At 45.6% G+C, this 15,658-nt stretch overlaps 1 protein-coding gene across 1 annotated transcript in view; it reads right to left on the reverse strand.

Annotated features, from left to right (window-relative positions):
- Positions 1-15,658, reverse strand: part of MAD1L1 (mitotic arrest deficient 1 like 1) — a 352,928-nt gene that overhangs the window by 209,272 nt on the left and 127,998 nt on the right. Inside the window, exon 12 of the mRNA XM_063315196.1 lies at positions 13,332-13,472. Within this exon, the coding sequence (XP_063171266.1) occupies positions 13,332-13,472 (141 nt within the window). The remainder of the gene's footprint in view (positions 1-13,331; positions 13,473-15,658) is intronic.

Here is a 15,658-nt window from a genome sequence, read left to right on the forward strand (position 1 = left end):
ATAATGCTCAGCCTGGTGTCGACTTTGAGGGTGTCAGGCCACCGTGTGTCTTGGCGGCCTCGTTTCCTTTTATCGCTGACGGTTCAGGGCATAACTGACTTCTCCAGCGAGTCTGATCGCACGTCACGGCCGAAATAAGTAAGGCGGAGTTATTTTGGCCATGTCGTGCGACGTATGTCTACCGTACGCCTACCCCATACTTGACATTAAAAAGAAAAAAAAATGTTCACGTCTTCAACCAACTACAAATTTTCACAGGGTGAGCTCAGCTCCGCCACTATTTCTCTGCATATCTTACTGCGCCAGACTGTGAGGATAAAAGTAGCAAGTTCCAAGGATCTTCTTCAAGGTAATGCCATGGATGAGATTTTACTGTCCTCTTCGTTTAATTTGCCTGAGGTGGACATTGTTTTAGCTCAGCCATTCCTACACTGGCATCCTCCAGATGTGCTGGATTTCAACTCTCAGACCCCCATTTTGGTGGATTGCGGGAGCAACATGGTATTCTCAGGAGCCTCCTCCAGAAACCTCAAAAATCTGTATTAGATTTGTACCAAATGTTCTGCTAAGGCCCCGGAGTCTTGTCAAGCCACTGCATACCATTTTGTAGTGGCACAAGCTCGGGAAAAGCACAGTTTTCTGCATGCCAATTACCTGATGCTGACAATCCAATCATACATGATGAGGATCTGTCAACTTGAAGGGAGGTCCTGTCAATCAGTGGGACTACTCTGGGCCCAGTAGGTACCCAGAACGAAAGCAAGTTGTCAGCTTTGCGTTCTCTGCTGCTATGAGCAGGAGACAAAATTCCTGCAAAGTTAATGAAGCAAGGGGGAGGGGGTCTCGTTATGCTTTCAATTCTTCCCAAGCCTCCACTTTTTAATCCTTCTTATCTTCATTAAACTGTCTAAACACTGAAGCACTCAATCATCTGAAGGCATTCCTACCTCAGGGTTGACCCTGGTATCGGTGCTAATGGGAAGAGAGATCATTTGGGAAGGGTAGCTGAAATGTGTTTCTTATGCCCAGATTCACGTCAGAAAGTGTGTCAGAACCTAGGTAAGATCCATGGATAAGAGATGCCATAGGATGTCCTCTTCTAATTAGATACTTCTAGTAGTAAGAGGGAGAACTGAATCTCAAAGACAATGGAAGCTCTACCTTCTAGAACACAGAAATTGGTGGCAACCTTAATAGCAACTCCATTCGTTCGTTCGTTCATTCATTCATGAGATTTATGGTCCACCCCAACCTGTTACGACTCTGACTTACTAAATGCAGCAATAAAGGCACAGTAGAAAGACAGAACTATATTATCAAAGATCTGGAAGATCAGCAATCATTTAAAGAACGGAGCATTTCACAAGGGGTCCATCACCCACTCTGACCCAGCTCCTAGGAACAGGTCTTAACGCTCGTTTAAGTACAGCCAGGACTGGGGTTGTATGAATCTCAGAGGGGGGAATATGCATGGGATCTAAAAGCCCGTCGCAGAGTAGTACATAAAAATGCCACAAACCTAAACTCTTTCAGGTTTCAGGGGCCTACCTCTGCCTAGTCCTGAAGGATGGAGCTGGGAACGAAGGTGGAAATGAGAGGGGAGCAGGCAGAGATGAATGCATTATACAGCATCATGCTTGCACTGTGAAGATAAATGGCACTCCTATCTCTAGCTGGGCAAACTTCTCCTGATTTTTTTTACAGAAACAGGATTCACAGCACAAAGGCAAGAATGACTGCAGTCCTCATGCTTTAATGGAGCAAAGCTGGGAAGCATCCCTCCCCACCTTTTATATACTGAACACTATTCGAGGATTTTGTTTTCAAAAACTGCTCTTTCTTTCTGGTTAAAAATTCTAACCTGAAACACTGCCAGCATAACTGTTATTTTGTCACTGCCACGCACCTTTGGGTTGTTTGGATTCACACACGTTTATATCGCGTTCTGGGACTTAAGAAGAATCCGTGCGGTATCAACAAAGTGCTTTGAAATGCACCACTTAGTTGGATTTTTCATTTCTTGGGAGGGCTCAATTGCAACAGAACCTTACAGACATGCCTTATGTCACAGAGGATTGTTCACACCGTCCTGTGACTCTATTACAGGACCAGTTCGGTGCCCATGCACAAGACTGGCATCAACATTCTGTGTGTGTCCTTTATTTCTATGGGGAAACCGACTGAGGTAATATATGCAATGAGTAAGGGTCAGCTGGTTAGTGGCTCCCAGTTTCTGTGAGAGCGGGTGAAGAACCTCAAAAGGAACAGAAGTTGAGGAATGTTGCGCCCCAAAAGAATATAATGTTAAGGTAGAGAGTTGGTTGCAGCCCAGCTCTGAAATCCTCAAATCTTGCATCTCAAGGATAGTGTTCTCCAATGAGACGGCAGGGCATTCATGTCCAACCCTTGGCCCTATGCTAATATGAATAATTAGCAAATATTGAGGGGGAGATGGGCGGTGAATAAATTTATAAATAAATCAATCAATAAAAATAAAAATATATAAACCAACAAGGATCTGACCATCTGTACCATAAACGATGCATCATCTCGAAGTCTGTATTTACACTTTCAGGACAGATAGTGTCCTCTGGAGATGTCCTATCATCATCAAAGCTCTGCTCGCCATAAATGAGCAGAGGAAAACGCAGCAACAAATACAGCCTCATTTAGGGAGAGAGGGGATGAAAGGAATTCCCAATTCCCCCCAAACAAAAACAAAGACATGTGTATCAACAATGTACTTCAAGATGGATGCATCTGAGAAGAATAATGATTCTCTGATCCTGACCATATGTTCCTGGGCTTATTTAGGATTTCAAAGAAATGCAAATCAAGACACAAGCATATATGCTCTTGATTTGCTTCACTGAAGCAGTTTATAAAGCAATGAACTACATCAATTTATCCACAAAACGGTGTGGCCTAGGACCATCTTTTGCTTCCTTGTGTTAACCTAGAAGGAAATTAATTCATACACAAATAGCTGGGCAAATTCAACGCATTGCGCAATCAAAAAGGATTACATTTGGCCAAGATGGTACCTCATAATATGTTGGGTCTCTTTGTTGTTTTAGCCATCTGTTCTTGCTAAAAGTTCCCAAACTACAAAACCTGAGCATTTTCTCTGTGACATCTCCAATGCAAGTCATTGGATAGTTGCAAAAAAAAAAAAGTCTTTTCACTGTCTCAGGGTTAAATGCCAGCCAAGCTGCCTTTTATACCTCACAGAGAAATGTTAACTGCTAATACTTGACTCATTAAACAGCATAAAGTAAGACCTGAGAATGGCACTGCGAAGGCGGCAGCATAAATCCCAAGGTTTTTTCTTGGCTAAAATGCCTTTGGAGCAACCAACCCTTGTTTGACTTTAACCGTGATTACGCTGAACGGATAAATGGCAACGCCTCAAAAGCCGAATAGCACCAGACAATGTCCTCAAGATCCTGTTTTTAGCAAATAGAACAATCTGGTGTTTGCCTATGGTTTTGCAAAAGGCTCTAGAAAACTGTATGCTTGTTACGGTCTGTGTTTCCCAAGGAACGAACCAAACCTTTGCTCCCTCTTCCTACAATAAAGAGAAACCACCATCCCATTTAGACATGGGCACACAATTGCTGGGTGAGAAATCCAGTCAGGCCACAGATTATCCATTCTTTGTCGTATAGGTGGGAAGAGGCATTCCACTTCCTCACGTGCAGAAATGGGAATGCCTCTTCCCACGATACAATCTGCTGCGACTAACACATGCATATCTAAACCTCCCAATGCTATGCAGAGATGACAACCAGACGGCTGTTGAATGTTGCTTCACCACTTTGCTGTCCTTGTTGCCAACTCCGTCCTCGCAACATTTCATTGCCACTTCCTGTCTTCCAAGGTTCCTTCTTTCCATAACAGAAATGATCCTCCAACTATTTCACCCCAAAACTATTTCATGCATTATTTGTTACAGTTTGCCTCCCAAGACCCAACTTTAATTTTCCAAGTTTCCCTCAACTTCTATTTCCATTTTCCTCTCTATCCTACAATATCCTAAGGGGAAAAAAAGGAATATGGTGGCAAGGTTATTCCATGGGCCCTCACTGACCCATCCTTGAAGAATAAGGAGCTAAGCCTTTGTATGCCTCAGATGATTCAGCAAAATTAGCTGCTCTGGACAGAAAGCTCTGCATTTTTTTTCCCATGTTGAGGCACAACGCACAGGAGTTTAGCCAATCAACGACTGGATTCCAGGTTCTTTGTCATGGACATGTGGTATCAAGAAAGCACCTCTTATTTGTGGTCAATACTTATGAAGGCATCGCTCTTTCCAACCACTGCTGTTCAGAGCAATGTTTCCAGTCTCGCCACAGCCTTCTGGTCAAGGTATAAATATGAGCAGGGAAGAATTTTGTATTTCTGAAAGAATGCCTGGATTTCCTGAGTTCATTCTCTACCACATCATTTGGCATGTCCTCTTTCGGGGAAAGAGGAACAGCTTGATTGGGAAGGGTTCATTCCCACAAGATGAAAGGGCTAGTCCTCTCGGCTCTTGTGGCTAGGATGCAGGATCTATCACCCTTCTGTCTGACTGACAAACTCTGGCAGGCATCCAGTGATGCTGGATGCTGGGCTAGATGGGATGTTGGCTTAATCCATCCTCAGCACTCTTCTTAGCTCTTCTGGGTAAGAGGCCCTTTGCATCGCAGGGCAATCTCCCCACCTGTCTTTTTATAAAAAGAGAGCCAGTTTGGTCTAGTGGTTAAGGCTCCGGGCTAGAAACCAGGAGACTGAGAGTTCTAGTCCCGCCTGAGGCATGAAAGCCGGCTGGGTGACCTTGGACCAGTCACTCTCCCTCAGCCCAACTCACCTCACAGGGTTGTTGTGGTGGGGAAAATAGGAGGAGGAAGGAATATTAGGTATGTTCTCCGCCTTGAGTTGTTTATAAAAATAATAAAGGTGGGATAGAAAATAAAATTAAATAAATAAATAAATAAATAAGAAGGCGCTGACATCCAACCATGTAGAGAGCGTCCTTCCAAAGCCTTTCTTTGCTGCCATCTGGTGGCTGTTGATGGGAAGGCCTGCAAATGCTTCACAGGAACCTTCCCCTTTCCAGAAAAAAAACATAGATTTTTTAAAAATAGTCTATCTCCCCATGCAGGTGGGAAACTTCTCTAGCACAGCCCCAGTGAGACTAACCCTTTCTCTCTCATGCACGCACACACACGCACCCCCATCCCCAAACTGAAAAAGCATCTCTCCTTCTCCTCCTGCCAAAATGTGAATGAATAACAAATGAACACGAGTTATCTTCTCCTTCCAAGCCTTCCTTGGAAAAGAATCCAATTTCCATCCTTTATTGATGCCAGGCTCTGTTATCATCTGCTGGTCTCCCACAATCAGGTGGAGCTGAGACGAACTCCAGCCAGGGTGGGGCGGGGATGGGATGGCGGTGATAAACGCTGACATGCACCAAAGTCACCGTGGACCGCCGCTTTCAACGGGGCACGGGCAGAACTTTTCAAGAGAGATGTATTAGGTGGGCCGGGCGAGGAACTGCCAAAGGCCGACACAGCTAAGTGCCAGTATTTATTCTAGTCAAATAACCCCTGAGAGAGAGAGAGAAAGGAGGGCAATTAAGGCAGCCAATTGAGAGGGGGTCTTCGCCATCCAAACCAGAGGATCCGCTGAGGCTCGTGCTAAAGCCATTTGGGGAGGGGAGAACTGAACGTCAGCGCGTGCATGTTCGTGCAAGTTCAAAGCTGCAGCCGGCTTTGCGAAACCACCATGTGCACCCAGCACAGCTGCCGCTGCTAAGGTGGGGCAGGACGCTGGGGAGGCCGTGCGGTGCCTGGCCCTAGGCAAGCCGGGTGGATCAAAAGCATCAGCTGGACCTCACTGCAACTGCTGGGGTTACTGGAATCACTGCCCAGGGCCCTCCTCCCTCCCTCCCTGTATTGTTTCCTTCCTTCCTTCCTTCCTTCCTTCCTTCCTTCCTTCCTTCCTTCCTTCCTTCCTTCCTTCCTTCCTTCCTTCCTTCCTTCCTTCCTTCCTTCCTACCTTCCTACCTACCTACCTACCTACCTACCTACCTACCTATATGGCTGTCATCCTTGCAAGGTAGTTGAGACAGAAAGCACACCCAGATCCTTATCAAAAGGTTACCACCGGGGCGGGGGGGGGTTTACTGTTTTTTTGTATTATGGGTTTTTAATTCTGTAAGCCACCAGTCACCGTGAATTGGTCAGCCATATAAATTTCCTTACAAATAAATAAACAGAATCTTGCAAGTCTGAAAGTACACCTCTCCCCCCCCCACCTTTATAGCCCAAGAAACTAGGGAGGGTCCCTTCTGAGATGCCTCCCACACCCCATTTCCTTCTGTGGGCTCAGCTGCCTCTTGTCTGACTGTTGCCTAGTCTGCAGCTCTTCCTCCTGTCTCCCAAGGTCATTCCCACACACCATCACTCCACCTCAAGTTCATGACTCTGGGCATCCATATAAATTACTTCTCCCCGCCCCCAACCCCTCCCTTTTTTCAAAAAAATTCATCTTTCCTGTTACCACTTTGTTACCAGGCTGCATTCCAATATGACCTTGGAGCTGCAACCATCTGGGGCTACAATCTTTCTGCATGACCTCGTCCCAACATGATGGATCCAGCTCACCTCGGCCTCTCTTCTGCATTGAGGGGGAGTCAAAGGAACAAACTGGGAAGCTCGTGAAGAACGGGGCTAGGAGCTGGCAAATTCAGAAATCCATGCCTGCTGTACTCATAAGGTGTTTATTTTTTTACTTTACCATCACGGAGTCCATCAACAGACATTTAAACATATGGTCACCCGTCTACCCAAAGATGTAAACATCTGCTCAGCAAGCCTTCGCTCAGACATGCATTAAAAGCAAGCCTGCTGGCGGGCCCACACCCCGAGAGAATGGCCTTGTCAACAGCAGAGACGCTTTACAGGCGTTTCTCACTGTGACCCACACTTCAGGAGCCCCAGTGTCATCTCATTAAGGGAAAGGCCTACCTATCCAGGTGGCTCAATGAGAGGAAAGCACAAAGTGCAGTGCAGAATGTGAGTCTAGTGACGTCCTTCAATGTTGGGAGTCGGGCCAGCTTGCCTTTTGCAAAGGCAGAAGGTGCTCTGAAGGAACTTTTTGGGGGATTAAAAAAATCAGCAACCACAATGCATAGGCAGCTACTGAATTTTAAAAAAACAACAACAGGGGGGTTGGAGAGCGCATTCCGGTTCAGGCCAGGGTATCCGTGCTCCGAGGCTGTTCAGTGGAATCAGCAGCATGACCCACCAGCCGAAGCAGCAAATGCAGCGATGGGTTGCGTCAAGGAAAGGGCAGGTTCCACCACAGGGTCTGCACTGATCAGACCTGAAGTTAAGTTCTGGGTCTGGTCCTGGGCACCACATTTTAAGGGAAGATTCGGAGGAAATGAAAAGAGGTTCGAAGAGTACCAACAAGGATGATCAGGAGAGTGGGCACCAAGTCTCAGAAGGTGAGGAGGAGGAGGACCTAGGAAGGTTTAGCCTTGAGAAAAGGTGATTGAGGAGAGACGTGGTAGCCCTCTACAAGGACCTGAAAAGGTATCCACAGGTGGTCAAGACTTCTTCTCTGTGGGTTTTGAAAGGACAGGAGGGCCAATTCCCACTAGGCTCAGTCAGGGACGGCCCGGTCATCTGCCGGACATGTTCTGATTGGGACTTCGGCATGGAGCAGGAACTATGACTACATCTAGGCAAGCTTTTTACCACCAGGAGATCCATTTGGAGGGCCATTTAGAAATGTGGAATGTATATATACGCATTTAATATTTGCATTCTTCTCCTCTTGTTAAGTAATGTGAAAGTTAATAGCATAGTTAATAATTTAATTGAATAACACAACATGTACACTTATAAGAGAAGTACGGTTTTGTGTATTTATTCCCTTCTCTTTTTCCTTTTCTTTTGAATTTTCTGTTGAAAACCAAAACCAAAACCGAGGGGGCTTGGCTGATACAAAGCCACAGGGATCCTGGAGTGATTTAAGGGACAAACAGGGCAAGGCTGGCGCATGCTGCCCCTCTCTCCCCTGAGCAACTTCCCACACCACCTATCCCATCGGCCCCCCGATATTCCCAGCACCTTCCCTTCCTTCCCTTGCTAATATCCTTGGCTTTTTCCTGCTCTTAGTCCTCCCTCCAATCACTTCTGTCCAGAGCAAACATGGTCTGGTCTTTATCTCCAATGAATCAGACCTACAGGTAGTCCTTGCTTAACAACCATTCGTTCAGTGATGATTCGGACTAAGGACGGTGCTGAGAAAACCGACTTGCGATCGGTCCTCACACTTATGACTGTCACAGCATCCCTGCAGTCACACGATCATGATTTGGGCGCTTGACAACCGGTTTGCATTTATGACCATTGCAGCATCCTGTGATCACCATTTTCAACCTTCCCAACCAGCTCCCAGCAAGCAAAATCAATGGGGCACTGCATGATTCACTTAATGACCATGTGGTTTGTTTAATGTCCACAATGATTCACTTAACGACTGCTGCAAAAAGGTCATGACGTTGGGTCAGATTCACTTAATGACTGCTTTGCTTAGATTCACTTAATGACCACTTTGCTTAGCATCCAAAATTCCAGTCCCAATTGTGGTCGTTAAGCGAGGACTACCTGTATTTCTTTCCATATCTACTCCGAACATGCATGTTTTGGTTTGGAGACAAACCTTCTGAGTATGACCGCTTGGAACAATTTGGGAGGAACCATTTTTCCTGTCTCCCCCTGCACCTGGTCAATGACTAGCTTGGATGGAAGAGTTAGGACAGGGTGGGCAAATGATCAGGGCCTGGTAGAACTTTGTTGGCTGCTCGCGACCCCTCATTCTTTCCTTGGCATCCCCTTTGACCACCTGGATGCCAGTTGGCAAATCTCAGGTTGCCTTTTAATCCACCAGATAAAAGCCGATGGTCTTGAGGAATGGGGCTGGGATGAGAACCCACCCAGGATGATGGGTACCTAGGGCTGTGGATAGGGAGTCTGGGCTGAGTGGAAGGTCTTTCTAGCTACTGCTATTTAGGAGAGAACTCAAAAACCTATTTGTTTACCCAGGCCTTTTAATTATGTTCAACTGTTTTAACATGCATTGTTTTATGTAGTGTACTGTTTTTATTAAGTAATGTTTGCAATCGCTTTTAAAACATACTTTGGTTTTAATTGTATTTCTTTGAGTGCTCTGAGCCATTAAGGCATCACACAAATGCTCTAAATAAATAAACAGTTCCTTCTGTATGCAGAAACTGCCACCACCATGAAGGAAATAAAGCACCTGCCATTACAGGTAGCAGCAGACCAGAAGATCTGTTCTTCTGTCGAACGGATTAGAAGAGCAACTGAGTTTTGCTGTTCAGTGTGGCATTTTGCAAGACTGGATATGTGCAAAACAAATGTCCTAAAAAGACATCCTTTCATAAGTTTCTGTTTTGATTGAGTCGAAGCTGTTTGTCCCTATTGTTTGGTCAACTTACATCCTGTGACTCAACGGATGTCCCCGAAGTTTTCTTTAGAAGGGGATGCCCTTCATTTGTCCTCCTGCACCGGGAGGGCTGGACACAATGGCCTGCATGGGCTCTTCCAGTGCTAGAGTTCTGTCTGGCCCATTTTCTATTAATTGATGTGGTGACCAGTTGCCCATCGGTCAAGATATAATCAACGCTGCCTTGAAAATAACAGCAACAACCAAGATCCAATGGTAGCCAGTGACAGCTTTCTTACAAATATATGTTTGGTTTTCTCCCAGAACTGAATTGGTGCTATTTTGAAAACAGCGAGTTAAGGATCTTGACATAACATTTGGGCCCAAGAGCCCTCAGAGGCTGTCCATGCCTTTGTTACTACCCTGAGAGCCCCCCTCCTTAATTCCATTGCTGTCAGCAGAAGTGAAGAAACGCAGTAACGATATGTTACAGCCCCCAAAACATCCACAATGAGACAAACACACTCCATCTTTGCAAGGGGGTCCCCACTTATTAAGAAAGGCCTTTTGAAGATTACAGCAGGGTAGAAGACGTGGGGCTCTCCAGGCTTTGCTGAGCTACAACTCCCACGATGGCTAGGAAGCAAGATGGTGGGAATTGTAGCTCAGCAGCTTTTGGAGTGCCCACAGATTGGCCTAATGCTGATGCAGACCACCAACCAGATGGGTCATCTTGCCATGGTTCTACCTGGAAGGCTTAAGTCCCACCATTACTGAGACTACAGCGATGCCATCCCAGCGAATAATAAGATGTCTCTGTGGAGCGAAAGAACAGGTTGGTTTTGCGAAAAGACGTCGGGCATCTGGAAAGAAGTGAGGCATCTGAGTTGTTTGCCTTCTCCTGAAGAAAAGGATAGTCGCTCATTCCTTAGAATTAAGAAGCTTCTCTGTATTAGTCAAGTAAGCAATTCCCATGCAACGTCCAGAGAGATAATTTGAATATACGTGACTGACGGTAGCAAGCCTGTTCACCACACAGTGCTATAATTTTTAATTAAATTGCCTTTACAGCAGAACTTCGTTACTTTAAGTCTCTAAACAAACACACCAGACCTCTCACATTTTCCACTGACTTCAATTCCTTGAGGACATTTCCAAAGACTTTTTCCTATTTCTGAAGTGGATTTAGCACACACGCATGCATAAACACACACACACACACACAGCACCACCTTGAGAAAACGGGCAAGCTCAGTTTCCCTGGTTCTTTCAAGAGAATAGCCATGCTAGATAGCACACACAGAAGAATTTGAACACAGCATTTTCAAATCTGTGCCCTGTGTATGTGTGGTGTTTAAGCCAAATCTGCATTCCTAGATTAAAACCAAAAACAAACCAATTAATTAGCAATGGGGAATCGCTAAGAAAGAAACAACAGATCTTGTCCAGGTTAATTCTATTCCACATGTTGCTGTGCAGAAGAATAAACAACAGGACATGTCAAAAGCTAGGGAGGCCCTGAAGGGAAAGTTACGATTACCTATTTCTGATGCCCTGCATGCAATCCAGAAAGATGCCTGCCAAGACATAAAACCCCATCTGGACAGCCAAGCCCACAAGCATTTGGACCTGGGTGATCTAACCCAGAGGTATGCTTGGACTATCTGAGAGAGGTGTGCAGAAAAGATGGGGTCTTATTGCTGAAGGCCCCCTGAAGCAGTGGAATACCCCTTCCAGCGAAAAATAATTTTATTTCAACAGGAGTTTCCCGCAGAAGTTCGGCTGCTGCTATTTTAAAGCTGTGTTTATATCATTTCTGATCAGATTACTTCCTTGTAATGCTCTTAAACCAACTATTTTATAATGACTCCACTCTGCTTACATAGAATGCTCTATGAACCGAACGCTTCTGCTGTTTATTGCATTTGAGGCCAACAGCCCATTACTGCCAGGTACGTTATAACGGGACGGGGTGCAGGCATCAACTAACCAACATCGTATGTCTTCGAAAAACAGGGAACCAGGAGGACAGATTGGGTAAATGCATACAATTCAGGGCTATTTTATGGATACAGAAGCTAGTCAGACACTGGTCAAGGTGAAGGACACACTCATAAATCCTCCCAGGATTGCAGCCCATGCCATGCATCCCAGGAGATGTTGCACACAGCATTTGATTTATCCAAAGATTTGTCTTGGGAGAAAAGCTAAAGAAATGGAGCAGGTGAGGAAGGAGGTGCAGGGACAACTTTAAGTGGGAGGAAAGGTGCTAGGCAGGAAGAAGCTATTGCCGTAAACACTCAAATCGGTATTTTATTGCTTCAACGTGTACCTTTTAAAGGGGAACAGGGATGGCTCCGCGCTTTGCAGAGGTCTATTTTAGGCTGATTATTGCAAATAACAGCAGTGCCTGGATGCCCATTCCAGCAGGAAGGGGAAAGGGGAGGATGCTGAACGGGTGGTTTTTCAGGTCACCAGCAGCAGATCCCACCCCAAACCTCTTGGGAGGAGAGAATTAGAACATATGGTATTTGATGAGCAGAAACCGCCGGGTTCATAATTAACCAATTCAGAGTACATGCAGAGCTCCTAGACAGCATAAATCTCCCACTGTAAGGAATCTGTGAACTATGGGAGGTGTCAGCGCGAGTGTGTCCAGCACCTCTCTCTTCATGCTCTCGATGGTTCATGCTGAGCCAAATGTGTGGCAATGAAAGGAACATTAATGGCATTATGTTCATGAGTTGCTTTACTGGCATTAACCTTCACCAACCTATATTTAGCATCGTCATGGTTCTCTCAAAGCAACTATCATAAATTTAGGTCAAAGGGTAAGTCTTTCCTGCAGAAAGCTGGCTCACAAAGAGATTACGGAAGTGCATCAAAATGCACAGGCAGCTTAACTAGCCAGGTACCTGCCTCGAAATCCTGGTTTGTGCATTCCTTTAAGCCAGGACTCCACCCACACACTGAAGGTCCAAGACATCTCCAAGTCCCTCCTTGTGGGGGGAGATGGGCGGTGATAAAAATTTGATAAATAAAATAAAGTAAGTCATTGAGATTAGCACAGACGTACTGAAAAGCCAGCAGTCACACGCCGTGAACGTTTTATTCTCTAACTGCGTTTTGTGGCAAAGAGGCACTAAGTAATAATTAGGTGTGACTGAGAACATCAAGCTGCCTCTCGAAAATAAATTAAGACATTTGGGGAACGTCCTAATTTATTCTTCTCAGTCTTCTTGTTGTGCACCTTGGAAGGACCTGGATGTGGCAGTCGTTAAGCGAATCACTGCAGGCATTAAGCAAACCATGTGTTGTTAAGCAAATCACTTGGTTCCCCATTGATTTTGCTTTCCAGAAGCTGGCCAGGAAGGTCGAAAGTGGCAATCACGTGACCACAGGATGCTGCGACGGTCGTAAATACAAACCGGTTGCCAAGCACCCAAACTGTGATCACGTGACCACGAGGGACCCCTGTGACGGTCGTAAATGTGAGGACCGGTCGTAAGTTGGTTTTTCCAGCACTGTCGTAAGTCCGAACCATCACTAAACGAATGGCTGTTAAGCGAGGACCACCTATACTCTACTTTTTCTCTAGGAAGCAGGTTTGAAGGGGAAACAGGGCAAGGAAAGAAACGAAGGGAACTCCTTATTTGTTACCACGCCCACAGTGGTCAACCCTCCTGGAAGTACATCTCTTATACTTCTGGCTTGAGAAAGTGCTAGTGACCAGGCATGTATTCCTACTCAACTTCTTCTAAATCACTGTTCAGATCCAGATAGGGAGGGATGGGTCCCTACCTACTACTCAAGGCTGGTTCCCCTCTAAAAGAAAAACACACCATTGTGCTGCCCTCCGTTACCTCCATTTCGGTGCAATGCGCTTCAGCCTTCTGCACCATCTCTTCGGCCTCCCTCACACGGAAGTTCAGCTGTGGCGAGTGCTCCAACGGGTTGAGCTCGCTGTCATAGAATTCCAGAATTGCTCGCATCCCATCACGGGCCTGGGAAAAGGGGTGGGGGGGAGAAACAGAAACAAAAAGCAAAAACTATTAGCTTTCCATCCAATATAACCAGCCTACAAGTTCAAGTTGGCAGCCGTCCCATTCCTCGGCTGCATTACCGGCTGCTCCCTGCCCACATCCTTCTAACGCGACCGAATGTTGACAGTGCTAAAAGAAATTAAACACGTAATGCATTTACGTTAAATACAGTTTTTTATTTAGAGAGGTATCTAACCTATAGGGAGAAATGCATCCGTTCTCAGGAGTCGCTCATGTTTCCAGCAGAGACAGAATATTTCTCCCTGTGTGTCTTTACGCGATTGACAATATATTAAAAAGCAGCATGACTCAAAGTGGTTTGTGAGCCCGCGCGACAAGCTGGGAAGTGCGTGTGATCCCTCTGAGCTTTATTTAAGGTTTATTTCTCTTACAGCAAGCAAGGAAATCAACGTAGGAGGAATATGCGAGCTAATCAGAGAGCAATACCGAAATCATAATCAATATGGCTATAAATGCATGATGAACAATTTACCACCATGCCTCCCTTCTGATTCGCATGGGAAGGTTCAAATGTCTGCCCCAAGGCCACGCCGTTAAATCTTTTATTAACTCACAGAGATCAGAATCTGGTGGACAAGCTGAATGCCTTCTGACAAGCAAGCCCTGGTTTGATCAAAGGCAGCCAACAACCGAAGAACTGGCTCAACAGATGGAACGGGTGAAGGCAAACTCATACCATTCTCACAAATAATAGTATCTCTAGCTCAGCCTCGGCAACTTTAAGACGTGTGGACTCCAACTCCCAGAATTCCCCACCAGCTCAATGCGAAAAGGTTAAGAAGGTGCGTGCTCTCCGTATTCCATGACAATGTGTGGTAGCCTTGGCCATGCCCCAGAAAAGCCAAAACAAGAAACAGTTCAAGCAGAAAAAGTTTCTTGAACTCTTATTTTGTAAACTGATTAAATATACAAAAGAACAACACCCAACTTCAAAAACTTCAGGAAAAGTATTCCAGGCCTGGCCCTCAATTTTTTTTTCCTTCCTAACATTTTTGCTGCAAGTGCAGGGCCTGATTTTTTCGGATCGACCGAATGTTGATCCATTGGTTGCGACAGGAATTGACTGGCTGGCTTGTCGCCTGAGCCTGACGTCATGGGCTGAGAGAGAGGGACTGGCCCAAAGTCACCCAGATGGCTTTGGGCCTAAAGCAGGACTAGAACTCACTGTTTACCAGCTTCTAATCCAGCATCTTCCCCAGCATCTTCCCACAGTTGGCTCTCTTACCTGAGCCAGTTGTGATTCCTGGTGACTACCTGGACTAGTTCCTGCAATTATCTTGGCAAGGTTTTTGGAAGTGGTTGGTCCTTGTTTTCTTCTTCCTAGGCTGAGAGAGAGGGACTGGCCCAAGGTCACCCAGCCAGTTTTCATGCCTAAAGTGGGACTAGAACTCTCGGTCTCCTGGTTTCTAGCCTGGAGCCTTCACAACTAGACCAAATTTTTGGTATTAATCAAGAGAAGGGAGACGCAGAGCAAACCAGGGGTGGTAGAGGTGGGGAAGGAAATGTCAGCTGAAAATGAAAAATTCCTCCTTACTATCCATACTATGATTAGTAAGAAAATAAAATACTTCATGCATGTTTTATTGCACTAGTAATGCATATTCAGTGGGATACGTTCAGTAAGGCCAGATGCTGTCCCATGTTCCTCAAGAGTCAAGCTAGTCTCCTGTTCCCTCACCTGAAGAAGTATCTGCCCTTACTTCCCAGCAGGACTGTCCCTAGGGATGTTCCACAGATCATCCACAATACCAGCGTCCACTTGCCTTATCAAGGGCTCCTTGATAGTGTGAGTTCCCTCACTGTATGCCATCAAATTCCAGGGAAGACCTCTGTGATCTGAACTCCCTCTTCACATCACATCAAATAAATTATTGAGACAAATCTACCCAGTGTTTGCTAACCTAACATCCCAGAATGCTTCTTCTGCAAGTCTCTTCTCCAGCGAAGTAGCTAGTCTGGGGGAGTTACCAAGGCATTTTGTTATACAGCTGCCTCCCTTCAACAAAAGACTTCTGTGCTTCAGAAACAGTATCTTCAGATGAACAGATCTATACTTTCACATCTGGGTTCCAAGGATGCCTCAAACCTGGCTGTCAAGTGTCGAAGGCTTAATAATTTTGTATCTG

Source organism: Candoia aspera, chromosome 14 (genome assembly GCF_035149785.1).
Source record: "Candoia aspera isolate rCanAsp1 chromosome 14, rCanAsp1.hap2, whole genome shotgun sequence".
NCBI lineage: Eukaryota > Metazoa > Chordata > Lepidosauria > Squamata > Boidae > Candoia > Candoia aspera.